The 14,497-nt window shown below is 36.5% G+C and overlaps 2 protein-coding genes across 22 annotated transcripts in view; one reads left to right on the top strand and one right to left on the bottom strand.

The window, feature by feature from the left end:
- The window catches only part of CAMSAP2 (calmodulin regulated spectrin associated protein family member 2), a 163,595-nt gene extending 157,373 nt beyond the window's left edge, over positions 1–6,222 (top strand). For 12 of the 17 annotated variants that reach the window (XM_008164301.4, XM_008164300.4, XM_065554323.1 and 9 more), the window contains 3 exons: positions 1,526–1,641; positions 3,968–4,086; positions 5,577–6,222. In XM_008164301.4, coding sequence (XP_008162523.2) covers positions 1,526–1,641; positions 3,968–4,086; positions 5,577–5,882 — 541 coding nt within the window. In that variant the 3' untranslated portion in view covers positions 5,883–6,222. Of the gene's footprint in view, positions 1–1,525; positions 1,642–2,493; positions 2,609–3,213; positions 3,405–3,967; positions 4,087–5,576 lie in introns of those variants that run through there. The other 5 variants (XM_042840654.2, XM_065554328.1, XM_008164304.4 and 2 more) reach the window with 3 other exon arrangements.
- LOC101938687 (myb/SANT-like DNA-binding domain-containing protein 2) overlaps positions 1–14,497 on the bottom strand; it is a 98,333-nt gene that overhangs the window by 72,780 nt on the left and 11,056 nt on the right. Inside the window, exons 3-5 of one of the 5 annotated variants that reach the window (XR_010589734.1) lie at positions 12,935–13,132; positions 10,680–10,769; positions 9,592–9,716 (exon numbers count right to left, since the gene is read on the bottom strand). The gene's annotated coding sequence lies outside the window, so the exon portion shown is untranslated. Of the gene's footprint in view, positions 1–6,812; positions 9,717–9,751; positions 11,577–12,934; positions 13,133–14,497 lie in introns of those variants that run through there. The other 4 variants (XR_010589732.1, XR_010589736.1, XR_010589735.1 and 1 more) reach the window with 4 other exon arrangements.

Raw genomic sequence — 14,497 nt, 5'->3', positions numbered from 1 at the left:
AGACATTTTGCAATCTCCCTCATGCACAGGCTGAGTAGAGTGAAAGTACAGTGATATTACAAGTGAAATTAAGCTTAATTAGCTGCTAAGATTCTACCAGATGTCAATTGAATGTGGTCAGAAAATGTTTTTAAAAATCACTTTTTTTTCTTAATTTCTTCAAGCAAGGCCTTTCTCTTGTTCAGGACCACATCCCTGCCAAGTTTCAAACTTGACCAATTTTTGTAGTAGTCCCATTCAAAGAAATTTAGAATTTAACAGAAAAAATATAGCTGAAGGGATTTTGCTCACACTTTCCACACATACAAATATTCACATTTGGAGCGGAGTGTCGTTTCATAAAAATTCAGGAGAGGCTGAAGGGGAGGATAAGGTGGTGTCAGCATATAGAACATTATATGTAATTACATTATATCCTGCAAAGTCTGGGGGAGGGCAAAAAGTGGAAGATTTATAAGCTTATGAAAAGTCAGGGGGAGCAAATAAAGGTCAAGGGGGAGAACTCCCTTCCTTGCCCCATAGCAAATGACTCCCCTGATTTAAGGACAAAGCATTGATTATTTCATCCCCAATGGTTAGTGTTAAACAAAAGGTTATAATGGAAACTGTTTTGCAGCCTTAACTATTGCAGTCCTTACTGGCAGCTGCTATAATAATGCCATCATCAGTAGAAATGGGAAAACAGACCTTGTACTTCTAATTAATCATCCTGTCAAGAGCAGGCTTTTTCCCTATGGAAAATTCTCAAATGTTTTGCTCAGTGTAGTTTTAAATGAGTCAAGCAAAATTCAGTACGACTGTTCTACAGTCTAATAGATTTTGTTAGAACTCTTTCCTTGATGTATAGTCTACAATTTCATACTACTATTACTCTTAGTAATATCTTTTTGGAACACCTTAAATAATACATGTGACAGAAGGTAAACATACAGAGTTGCTCCTCTAATTCTTCTGGTAGAAGGTAGAATCCTTCTAATTCTTCATTACGGCTTTTGGCTTTTAGTCTACATTTCATATCCTGCTGTCTTCTATCATAGTAATTAAGCACAGTTGCCAACTTTCACATGGTAAATAAGCACCCCAACTTTCACAGCAAGCCAAAAATCAAGCTAATCCCATTTCAAAACAAGCCAATCCCTAAGAACCACAACACTCTATGTGACTAGATCCCCCCAGCGTGAAGTCTGGGACTGTCGTGGGCCTGCTGTGCGACCCTGACCCTCCCCCTGCTTGCCCCCCGGTTGCCGGGAGCCGATCAAAAAAAAAAAAAGAAGCTACAAGCCAAACAAGTTACAAGCCAAAAACTAGCCAACAAGCAACTCAGAAGCCAATTAAGCCAAAAACAAGCCCAATTTCTGTTCTCCCCCCCCCCCCCCCCCCCCCCCCCCCCCCCCGCGGGTTTGGCACATCTGATTCTAAGTTTTCTTTTGATCTTAAAAGGCCATTCTGCTGAAAATAAGGGGACTTTTTCATAGATATGTTCTACTCAGTTCTGAAAGGAAAACATATTTTTGTACATTTTTAGGTCTGAGTCTGTGGAAGGATTCTTATCTCCAAGTCGTTGTGGTAGTCGCAATGGGGAAAAAGATTGGGAAAATGCATCTACAACTTCTTCAGTGGCCTCTGCTACAGAATACACAGGTCAGTGTTGGTAATGTTCTTAGGGAAATGTTTGGGTATAAAGAAGGGTCTGTGTATGGGAAGTTTTGGTTCTCCTTTATTTGCCATTCCTACAACGTGACTCTTCCTTAAATTCTTGAAATTAATCTTCTATAATAAAGAAGCAAATGTCTAGACTGTCTAAAAATGGCGTAATTTAATATATAAAATAAAAAATATTGATACAATAGGAAATGTGGTGTATTAAATAAACAGACTAAACTACAAATTTAGGACAAATCCTGCAAACACTCACCTAAGTAACTTTATGCAGGTCCTATTAAAATTGTTTCTATAGCAAGGGGAGGAAAGTGTAGAAAATATGAGATCAGTTGTAACCAGAAGCTTCAAAGAGAAAAATATAATTGCCATAGGAGAAAAAAATCTATTCAGTAATATAAATTTAAATATAAAAGAATTGAAGAATTGTTTAAAAGCCAACCATACACCATAGTTTACATCTTGTTTCAAAATAGACCCCTCTTTAAAAACTAAGACATATTAAAAACTTTCTACTGCCTTGCTTCTAATATTTCAGTGCCCTATGAGTCTAACAGTAGTGACATCATCGTCATCCTCTTTTTCCGTGTGTGTAGCATGTGATATTACAAAATGTCTTGTATTGTTATAATAATAAAATCTGTGTTTTTGTCCATGTAATATCGCTCAGTCTGGCAAAGAATAACTCTGAAGTATCAACAGGTATTCTAGATAAACAAGCTTTTAAGGAGGTTAATTTGACCTATGAGGCTGTGCAGCTCTAGCTATGCTGAGAAATTTGTATGTTCTGAAAATAAACTATTTTCCTCTTCAACACTACTGCAATAACTACAGAAGAGGCCAAATTTACAATCTGGATACTGCACAGTACTTATCTACCAATCTTTGAGAGCACTTTCAACCAACTTAATCGCTTCCTCGCATCTCCTCAGGATTAAGTCTAATACAGGTACTAACACTGGACTTAGGTTGTCTCCTTTAGTTCTCTCAATTAAGACCCATTGCCTAAAGGTTGGGGTTTTGTTTTTTTAACTTTTCAGACTTTGTTTTTAAATGCAGCATGATTTTTTTAAGAAACTCAATCAGGGTCTTTTGCCACATAATTTTGAATACTCTGTGGTTTATAAATCGGATTTCTTACATCTTTTCCCATTGATTCTGTTCTTCCCTCCAAACAGTCAGTTAGTTAGTATGAGACAGTGAAAGTTTATATTGATTTTAAATCATTGGTGGCCTTTAAGATTATGTTGCTTTTTGTCTTCATAACTATGCCTCCTTTCAAAGTGTCTTGACTCAAATAGGAAGATAAATTGCTGAATCTATTCTCCATTGACCAATCCCTCAAAATTATTGTTAGGGTGAAGAGCCAAACATCTTCTAGAGGGCCTCTGGTTCTTAGGCTTCACATGTTGCTTTGATGCCAATAGGTTACATCCCCACCCCAAAGAACAGTTTATACAAAAATATACTTGATACAGTTTTCATCTGGGGGAATTGGTCTTTGCTTAAACTTTTTGCAGTAAAATTTTCTTCCAATTTATGGCTTTTCCATAGGACTGGGTCACCAATTAAAGTCAGCAAAAGGGGGATACTATCAACCTCTCTACAGCTCACAACCCTACACTGCACACCTGTCAGAAACCAAAGCAGAGACAGTTTCTAGTCATTCCAGATGGAACAAGCCCTTCAGGCTGCCTTGAATGACCTGTCAGAATCAGCACCAAGACCTTCCGCCTTCATTATGGGCAAGTCACAGTTGGGGTTCCACAAGACTCAAATCCCAGAAGGCAGGAGACCAGTAACTCTAAACACTGCAGCAACTCACTGTTATCTGTTTCACGCTTCAAAACTAGGGTCAGAGGAAGAAATGAAACTACTACTCCTCCTAGTTGGTTGAAGGATTTTTTTTTTAAATACAAAGTATTTGATCATTAGTAGATTATCATGTGAACAGTTTTTATGAGGCATATTCAAGATAGTTCCCTAAAATGCCCCTATCATGATCTAATGCTGAAGGACATATCATTGAGTGAATCTAGTAATATTTTAAAAAAACCATCTTTTTTCAGTTTTGACAGTTGTACCACATTATATTCATATATAATCCTGTGATACAGTAACAGAAGAATAGCAGTCAATCAATGCATGTGTGTAACAGGTCTGATCTCTACTTATTTCTTTTGTGGGTGCTAGGATTGTATTGTTACATACACAAATGATACATGGAAAAAGTGTCTCATGGTGCTCAAGACTGCTTTCTGTATAGCTTATTGAATCACTTAGCTGATTTGTCAATTCTGTTTCATAGGACCAAAGCTCTACAAAGAACCCAGTGCAAAATCCAATAAGCATATTATTCAGAATGCTCTGGCTCATTGTTGCTTGGCTGGAAAAGTAAATGAAGGTCAGAAGAAAAAAATATTGGAGGTAAGGAGATTTTCCTTCTGATGATTAAAAAAAGGATTAAATCCAGCCACCTTTGGACATTAGGGAGACATACCAGGGTGGAGGGAAGAGTGGAAAGGAATCTTCCTCCCAAGGCTGTGTAAATGCTTTGTGGATGGCTAGAGTAGTCTCAGTGATCCCGAGCCTGTCCCCTCTGTGAGTAAAGGACCAAAAGAGCAAGCGGAATTATGGAAACAATTCTATAGGATCATGTAATTAAAGAGTATCATAATGCTTATGCTGAAGGAGACTGAATTACTTATATGCACAGGCAATCTTAATTCTGGCATTTGCAACTTTTAAATGCTTGATTTAGCAACCTAACTTTTTTTTTTAAACAGGTTTGGGAGTTTTTTAAACATGATTTTCTACTTTTTTTTTTTTTTTTAAGCAAACTGAAAAAAAGCCATTCCATTTTGTGAAACCTATATCGGTCATCAGCAGAGTTGGGATTTTTAGATCCATAACACAGATCTCTACTATTTAACCTAATGGAGTAACTGGTAGTAACAGTACTGTTATCCTCAATGTACACTAGCCACCAGAGTAGTATGAGACACACACTTTGCCAGTGGGTTTATAGCTATTTGCTGAGAGCAGAGCAATGTCAAGATTTAAGAGTCCTGGGTTCAATTCCAGATTCTGAAGGGATGTGTGCTCTAGTAGATAAGACCTTCTGCCCCCTCCTCACCCCTCTGTATTCATGTCAGAATGCTTCCTTCTCCTCCATACTATCTGGGTGAAAGCAGAGGGGGCAGCATGAGCACAGGAAAAACCGTCTCTCTGCTGGCAGTGCTGGTGCCTGGCACCATAACAGCTCCCAGCAGTATAAAGGAGCAATTGCAGAGAAGGTCATGCTCCACTCCTGCAGCCCTAGAATTGAGCAGGCTCAGTCTAGTCAGCAAGTAGGAGCTGTTTCAGATGGATCATGATCCGTGCAACTGGGATCTTTAGACCATAAGGCTTACAGCCTCTAACAAGCCTCTACTGGCCATGTGCTAACTGCAATTTTTCAGAAACTTATAGATTGGCCAAATTGGGGTGGATTTTTAGGGAATGGCAACAAGCATATCTTTAGTACTAGGGCAACCTCCCTTGCAAATTGCAAACCCCTGCTCCCAAGTATGGAGGTGCTAGAGCTTCTCAATTAAACAGTTGTAATAATTTTTAACCTGGGCAAAAAAAATAATTTTCCCCTTACCTCCATCTTAGGAACAGATGCACAGTTATAGCTTAATTTTTTATAAAAAATGAAAATTCTTCCTGAGGCAGACATCCAGCATGCAAAAATTCAGCTTGGGAAAACTTTAATCAACTGAAAACAGGGTCTTATGGAAAGTATTCTACAACTTGAACTATAGTTCAGCCTATAATGTGTTTAAAATAAACCCCCCTACAACTTAGAGTTGAGGGTTTCCTACATGTAATATAAATTTCACATTGTAAACACGTTTTTTCTTTTTCTTTTAAAGGAAATGGAGAAATCTGATGCCAATAACTTCTTAATCCTATTCCGGGATTCTGGCTGCCAGTTCAGATCTTTGTATACATACTGCCCTGACACTGAAGAAATCAATAAGCTGACTGGGATAGGCCCCAAATCAATCACAAAGAAAATGATAGAGGGGCTATATAAATACAACTCTGACAGGAAGCAATTTAGCCACATACCTGCTAAAACTATGTCTGCCAGTGTTGATGCAATTACCATTCACAGCCATTTGTGGCAAAGCAAGAGACCAGTAACTCCTAAAAAACTCTTACCTACCAAGGCATAGTGGGGAAAATATTTGCTTCAGACATTGTGGTAAACTTGCACTTCATCTTTACTGCCTATAGAAAATAGGCTTCTAGTTGCCAACAAGACTTATAGAACTTGAAATTGGACAAGCTCTTTTATCATCCACAACTGGAATGTAAACACAGTATTTAGGAGTACAGAAGATTGTCACTTAGGTGATACAACTACAAGTGATAATGGAAATGTCTGATTCATGTGTGGAGATGTGTATGTGCTAATAGAGACTATAGGGTACATTTACTCTATATTTTGATTAGATACGTAAGCACTGAATGTTGTTCATCTGCAGTGACTGCAATTACATTTTTTACATTTCTTGCCTTATGCTTTTGTGTTTGTGCTTGTCTTGAAATTTAATTTTCTTGCTGTTTTTTCCTTCACTTTTCTTATTATTTTCAGTGTCATTGAATTTTACCTAATGAATCCCATCATGAAACACAAACAAAAAAATGGTCTATTATGAGGTACAGAACACTCTATAGTTATTCTAAGACATCCTGGTCTTGTTCTGAAAGACCCTCATTGTATGTTCTAATCATTACTGAAAGACCCATCGCACTGAGTATTTTCAGTTCCATTTCAACATTGTAATACTGGTCTGTTTATTTTTTTTTAAATTAAATATTAAGGGAATTCTTTGAGCTGCTTAAAGGGAGGTTTCCTTCAGATTAAATTATTTAACAACTAAAATATTCAGGAGAGTCACAGTATTCACTAACCAGCTCTGCTTTTTTCACCTCAGTTCTACCCAATTCAGCCTTAAACAAATGTTACTGTGGATAGACATCTGATATGGGTTTCCGTCTGTCCAGCTTTTGAAAAAGTAAATCACTTTTTTTACATACTCTGACAAATGACATTTTGAGAATCTCTTATCCATTTAAAATAAGTATGGCAAAGAACCTGGTTGACATTTCAATCTTTATAACAAATATAAACATTTTTGAAAATAGCCATTGGAACATATTTCAGTATTATTTACAAAGGGCTGCATTTTGATTTCATAACTGTTTCATTATTTTGCACAAGTCACTATTGTGCTTAGTGTTTTTCTTTTGTATAATTATTTTCAGTGTAGCACTGTTCTGAAAAAACTACAAACTTGAAACCTCCCCCAAATCTGTGGTTTTTTTGGCAACGTGTACCAGACGATTAGTTGGTGGGAGGGGGGCGAACTCATTCTCAGGAAAAGATTTGAATGATTTATGATCCTGTTTTGTTTGTGTTGTGACAACTGTGTAAATATAAAGACAGTATTATGCTATAACTATGTAGTTCATTCTGTTTCATGGGGAGTAGAGACTAAAATTATGTACATTTCTCTCATTGAACTGCTTAGGGAGAAATAATGCCTCATTACTATGATGTACTCTTTTACTTATATAAAAGATTCTCAGAAATGAGATGTCCTTAAAGAGTTTAGAACAGTACTTTTTTAATTATTATAAGGCCTTAGGCATAAATGCATTGGGTTGTTTATCAACATTTTCTCAAATGCTGTCAATATTTTACTATAATTTATGTTCTTATATTTATGTATATTTGTTAAAACTGTAAAAAAAAGAAAAAACACTTTAAAATACATGTTTAAGATGTATGTGGCTCAAAACTACTTGTGGCTAGCTGATTCCTACTGTTTGCATGTATATGATCAGGATATGTAACTCTTATATTTCAAGTGTATACATATTATGTATATATTATATAAAAATATAGAGGGGAAAGAGGGTTTGCACATTCTGCCTGTTAGCTCTTACAACTACTGTTAGATGAACTTTGTATAGTAAAAATTAGTTCAAGAAAAGTCAGTGCTGGAGTAGGGTGCGGGTAGAGGGAATTAATAGATGTGGATATGATGAATATGTTTATAAAGGTTTATCATGGGAGGCCTTTTTCTTTCTAAAACTGACCTAGGATTTGACTGAACACTTGCAATACTCACTAGTACATGCACGTCCATCTAAACAAAGTGAGTTAAAATACATGCCACAGGGATTCTTTGAATCATTTAAAATATGACTGAATGTATTATGTTCATATTTGTCTACAGGTTAAAAAAATGTGCAGTGTCTAAAGGTAGAATATGAATAATGCAGTTGAAAAGTTCATTGCTCAGTCTAAAATTTTTCTTAATACAGGAAAAGTGAAGACGGACGCTTTTTCTTTTTTAAGCCTGCAAAGTTTTCTAATTACACTGTATCTTTGGTTGGGGTCATGTTTAAAAAAATAAAAAAGGAAAAAAGCTTTTCATAAGGCCAGCATTTATCACTGATCTTTTCAGAACACACTGGTGCTTTCATCAGGGGTATTATTATTATTGTTGCTATGACTGAATTTGCCAAACACTCATCTTAATTTCCAGAGCAAAACTTCAAATTTTAACAGTCATAATTGCTACTGAATTTTTTAAATTTTAGTATGACTGTTCGTTTTTATTGTTTGGCTGTTTAAAGCCAAATACAGCTATTTAATTATGATTTAATGGGCACTGTTGAGAAATGTACAGTGTATTGTGTGCTTACTTGTCCACTTCTGTGGATCATTGCTTCCATATTTTTTCAAATAGTGTGATGTAAAATATTGTCATATTGCTACTTATGTGGTACAGTGTAGTTTTTCCTTTCAGTTAAATAAAAGCATGGCACCAAAAATCATACATTTTCTCACGCTCTCTCGTATTATGTTTAAATATAAACAAAGTGTGATTAATCAATTTACCTATCTGTTCAAAGCATGCTCATCATGGTAGCTGAACACCTTACAAATTTTAGAAAAAATGCATACAGATTTCTATTTTCTCCTCATCCCCCATTTTATGTTTATTTTATTTAACATGTAACTCAGTGTTCTATTATCACAAGAAAGCTGTTGAAGAATTGGATTTAACAACTCTTTGCCTTCAAGAATGAAATGTAATCCTAATCTCTTCCAAAAAAAGGTTCACAGTTGCAGGCCAGTTGCCAAGAAAATTTTGTCTCCCATGCACACTAGTCCCAATCTTATGGTTAACTTTCACTGTTTCAAAGGATTGGTCTGATTTTGGGAGGTTATCATTCAGCATAATGTGTTCATGTCAATAGCTTTGGTTCAGCCTGTGGAGGGTTTTTCAATATAAAATGAAGCCTTGTACTTGAGTGGTGTTTAAAGGGGAAATGGTACAAAAGGCAGAACATGAGGTGAAGTGTTCCCGGTTATCTGTGTTGGAACACAGAAGGGCTGCTGCCTTTTGAATGAACTAAGGCTTCTTAAGTGTTGTCAGCTTTTTGTGAAATCACTTGTACTTCCCAACTGTCGTGTATATCTTGGTCAGAAGAAGTTTCCAAAAATTAAGTTATATTTTTCCATATATGTAAATTAGCAATTTAAATATTTTGGGCTAACCTATGCCCATTTGATGGACTTTTGCATTTGTTTTTTAGCTTTATGGTCTTTGTTCTGCATACTTTTCTGTAATCCCAGTGGCTGCCAAATATACAAAATTTAAAACTCACTGATGGATTTTTCCAGCCAGGTTTAGAGACTTAACTGAGGTTTCAACTCTCTCCTGTTGACCAAGATATCATACCTCAGGTCACCTGTTAATAAAAAGCAAGAGGAAACTTTGCTTATGGAGCTGCTAAAAATATGAGGAGCCAGGAAATCTAATGTCTGTTACAATACTAGATAAGACATTGGAAAATAAGGCACTGGTTCAGAAAAGCACTTAAAAATGTACTTGTCCATCACTGAATCAGGGCTGAAGCTCCTGCATGAATGTTGTAAGAAGGGTACCTAAACCACCTTGATCAGGCAGTGCTTCAAGATGACAAAGCTATAAACAGAAGAAAAGTATGTTAAAACAGTAAATGAAATAAATTACTTAACTTTTATTACAATTACAATTGATTACAACTTGAAAACCAGGTGCAGGATCACATTCAAATACTTGCATTGCAGACAAAAACAAATATGATCTAATCTTATTCTTGGAGAAAAAGACACCAGAGACATTCCAACAAAACATGCCAGATAATCTGGTCATGGCAGAAAGAGCCTGCTGGTTCACCACCATAGGACAGCATCTTTTTACCAATCTAATGGACTAAAGAGTGAATTCTGCAAGAAGATAAGGAACTGGAATAAAGGGACACACACATCCCCTTTTTCCAGATCTGAGGCCCACCACACAAAGTTAAAAGGTGATGCTTGGCCTCATTTAAACAAGACTTTAAAATAAGCAGAAGTGCTTATTATATTCTAGAATATTCAAGTTCAATTCCATGGGAAGTAATGTCACAGCTATTGAATCAGAAAGACAACTGTTAAACCTATTGCCAGTGGATTCCTTGTCCAGGCTCATTAAACCCTAACATGATGACAATAATGGCCAAATCATCTCCAGAATACTTAAATGCATTTCTTTTAGAATTTGGTTTAGGGATTCTTTTGTTTACAGTGCTTGTATCATTTTCTTCATTTATAATTTTCTTCTCGCTACAGCAGATGAAAGTAAGGTAAAAATCATATTATTTCACCTGAGATAGTAGTAAATTTATATCTATACTGACATACTGCATACAATAATTGTCAGCATGACTGACCATGTAACCAAAGAATCAGAAACTTCCTTTCCAACACAATTACAATTTTAATCACACAGCCCATGATAGACCTTTTACATTATAAACTGAAATTTATATTTAATCTTTGGTCTGTCGGAAGTTGTTTCTATAAATATGCACTATAAAAACCTTTCTTCAAGGACCATTATCTTTACAAAAAAGAGCAAAATCACCTCTGCATGATGATCCTGGAAAAACAGGAAATATTTTGGTTCCTTGGCCTGAGGTTTCTACTCATTCTGCAAGATAGCATACTCCACTCTCTAAACACAACAGTGAGGAAAAAAAGCCTACTGAGTGCAAACCCAAGAATTTCCTCTTATACAAAGGAATAATCTGTAGAAGAGACAAATGGGTCCTGAGATATTTTTGTTCTCCACCATATCTGCAAATTTGGGGGACAAATTGTTAGCTAACTACCAGCAGACAAAATCTGTCAATGACTTTCGAAGGAATTGAAAAACAATTTTTATTTCTCGTGACTGAAAATTTTGTAATTTAGAATTCGGAGAATAGTCCCACATAAAAACATGAATTCTAAAATACGCACATTTTTATTTAAGCTATTTAAAGCATTCATGTATTTCAACATGTTTCATAGGAATTCTAATTCCACCATGAAACTCTATTAATACAATTTGGATAGTTCTCTAAGTCTGAGAATATAAAAAATGAAGGCAAACACTATAAAGTTATTTTAATAAGAACATCACTGTTCCAAAAATTTTGAAGTCAATTTTTTTCCTTTAATTTGGCAGAATTACTATAAAGACCTGAATTTCATAGATGTTGAGCAGCTGAAAATCTCATTGGCTACAAAGGGCAAATGGGATGCTTGGTAGCTCTCAGAGTGCACTTACACTGTTAAAATTTCTTACTCTCCTCACAATTTGGTTAAATACAGAGAGATTCTATGAGCCTGATTCTTAGCTCCAATCAAGTAACACTAAGTAGCCAGGAAGCCATCTTATCTGGCTTCCTAAATAGTCCCTTTAGGTAGGGGATGTTGCCTCTTGTGGCCTGAGCAGTTAGCCAACAGTTCCCAATATTCAGGATCTTGGGGGTTGTTTCTGTTAGGAGGAGAAATTGATGAATACAACCGATACTACTTTGATGCAATCCTGCTCCCAGAAAGACTTTCATCAAACAATGCTCAGCAAAACCCTTCTGCTCCCATAGTTCAGTTTCTGACCAGTCTTGCATGAGGCATGTGTCTTGGGGATGGCTCTTATTTTTTCAGCTATCCTACTCCAAAAAGGAGCTTAACTGCTTCTTGCATTTATCCTGTATGAAGGGCGGCTGTCATACGCACCAGCTTCACAGAAGTTTCACAGATGGCATAGCAGCTTTATGCCACTCGCTAACACCATTTCCTGGAGCAGGGGGCATTCCTGCGAGAAAGGGGCAGAATATCTCTACACCTCAGTGATCCTCAGCAGACAGAATGACCCTTTTGGTGGATAGGCAGCTAAGTGTAACTTAGAGCACCACTGTGGCTCAGTTCTAAGTTATAATAGGGAGAGGATCAGCCCTGGGATCAAGAGAAACACAATGGTGATTTAGAACTACCTTTATTTCCCCACCCACAGCTGTGCAGAGCCTATCTTGCCTGTAGATGAGGATCTAGCCCTAGCTATCTGCAGATATCTTTTTCCAATTCCTCGATTATTTTTATTAAAGATGCTAAAACCTTAGCCCTTGCAGAGCTATCTAGTTGTGTAATCTCTGATACTAAAACAGCATTTCTTTGCCACCTTCTGGTGTTTTCGAGAGCTGAGCAAGCAGTCCTTAAAGAAGTGTGGCCAAAGTGTGACCTTGAGATCCGTAACCCCTTCCAAGTGTACTGTCAACTTACGTTTAGTTAGCTAATCTTTTCAAACGGTGACATTCAAGTATCCTCCATTTTAAACAAGACTTCAAATTATCTTATTCTAAATTTGGACTTGATAGAAGTCCAACAATTTAAAAGAAAACATTCTATACCTCCACAGCTTCTCTCTCTTTTCTTATAAAGAAATCACAATTTAATTTTTCTATAGCCAACACAGCAAGTCTAGGAAAAGATCAACACATTACTATTGTGGAATCAAAGCTGATGTCTAAAGTGAGGTACATGCAGACTCTTAGACCTGCTCACCTACACTTACTGATGTAAAAGGGAGTCTAAAGAGTGCATCTTACATGTAGAGGAGCCAGAAGAAGGGGTAAGTTACAATTAGTGATGGGGCTGCTTTAAACTTACACCTTCCTGCTAGAAAGAAAGAAACTACATTCTTATCTTCTTATGAGTTACACCAGCTAAGATTCCCTCACAGTCAGTCTCATTGGGCTGTGTAAGTTACATGTTGACAATAAGTGTGAATCTAAGAGAGCTAAGTAAGCCAAAGAAGCCATACAAAAACAATGAAAGGGCCAGAAGAAGACTCACCTTCAATCTGGCCTTGAGATTCTAGGTCAGTCCTAATTGATCAGCAAGATTTAGGAACACTGGATCCAAAGCATTCAACTCTTGATTGTTTTTTAGGAGAGGGAGTTCTTCAGACCTTACTCTTTAATGACTCCCATGGCTAATTGAAGAGCAATATTCAGGGATCCTAGTGTTCCATGATAGAGAATCCAAAATTCTCTGATTAAAAAAAACATAAAAATCTGTGTCTTTGCATGATTAAAATTAAACACTGAACTTTAGTTTCCCTAGCCACAACATACATACCTATATATCAGTTGAACACAATGTCTTATTGCTATATTTACAATTTTCAAGCAAGTTCAAAGCCTATCAGTGCCATCAATCATTATAATAAAATTAATAGAATTGCAATGTGTATATCTTACATATAACAAATACTTCTATGTCTGTTCTCCATTTTCAGAAAATTATTTTTTTTAAATGCTGGAGTGATCTAGTCACAGTGTATTGTTTCTTTACCATTGTCAATAGCCCTGCTGTTTCAGCCTCTTGTTTTTATTTCTTTTCATTCAGTTTGTTCAGCACTTTCCATGTGTTCCACAACTGTTTGCTTTCTAACGTAATTTACAGCACTGCTGCATACGGTACAGAACAGCACATTAACAGCAACGTGAAATTTGCCCTTGCCAAACTCAATGACACTGTCTTTAGGGATAATTTTTATAGTTTTCGGCATCTTTTCATAACTTTAATTAACTTACATGTGGCAGCTGAAGTGAAATTTGAGATGCATTAAAACACTAAGCTGTATATACCAGAAGCAGTTTATTGGCATATGTTTAGCTATGTAAATTTAAAGCACATTCAAAAATCAACCACAAGAGAGGGAGGTTGCGTGCATTCAATAACAGACATTGGTACTTTCAGTAAAATTTAGTTAATATATGTTTTTATTTTTTCACAAAATGTAAAAACTAAAGTTTCTCTGTAAAGACACAAATTCTGCATTCTTCTGTGGCAAATGGATTTCTAGGATCCCTGGAGGGAGCTGTCCCATTGGCCAGAAAGACTGCTCAAGCTATGGGACTTTGAGATAGAGGGCAGAAAAGTGGAAAATAGAATTAACAGTTCTACAAAATTTTACAAAAATAAGTCCCTCCAAGCTCTTCCCAAAACTCACTAAACGTGTGGATGTGGTATATATTTATACATGAAATATATCATCCACACATGAAAATTAAGCTGGAATAAGGTAGGGTGTGAATTTAAAGTACATCAGCTATTCCTGATTAACTCCAACCATAGGCCTGGTCTACACTACGGGTTTAGGTCGACTTTAGCAGCGTTAAATCGAATTAAGCCTGGACACGTCCACACAACGAAGCCCTTTCTTTCGACTTAAAGGCCCTTTAAACCGATTTCTTTACACCACCTTCGACGAGGGGATTAGCGATAAAATCGGCCTTTGTGGATCGGAATTGGGGTAGTGTGGACGGAATTCGACATTATTGGCCTCCGGGAGCTATCCCACAGTGCTTCATTGTGACCGCTCTGGACAGCACTCTCAACTCAGATGCACTG

Source organism: Chrysemys picta, chromosome 8 (assembly GCF_011386835.1).
Source record: "Chrysemys picta bellii isolate R12L10 chromosome 8, ASM1138683v2, whole genome shotgun sequence".
Taxonomy (NCBI): domain Eukaryota; kingdom Metazoa; phylum Chordata; order Testudines; family Emydidae; genus Chrysemys; species Chrysemys picta.
This window is presented reverse-complemented; position numbering and strand designations above follow the sequence as displayed.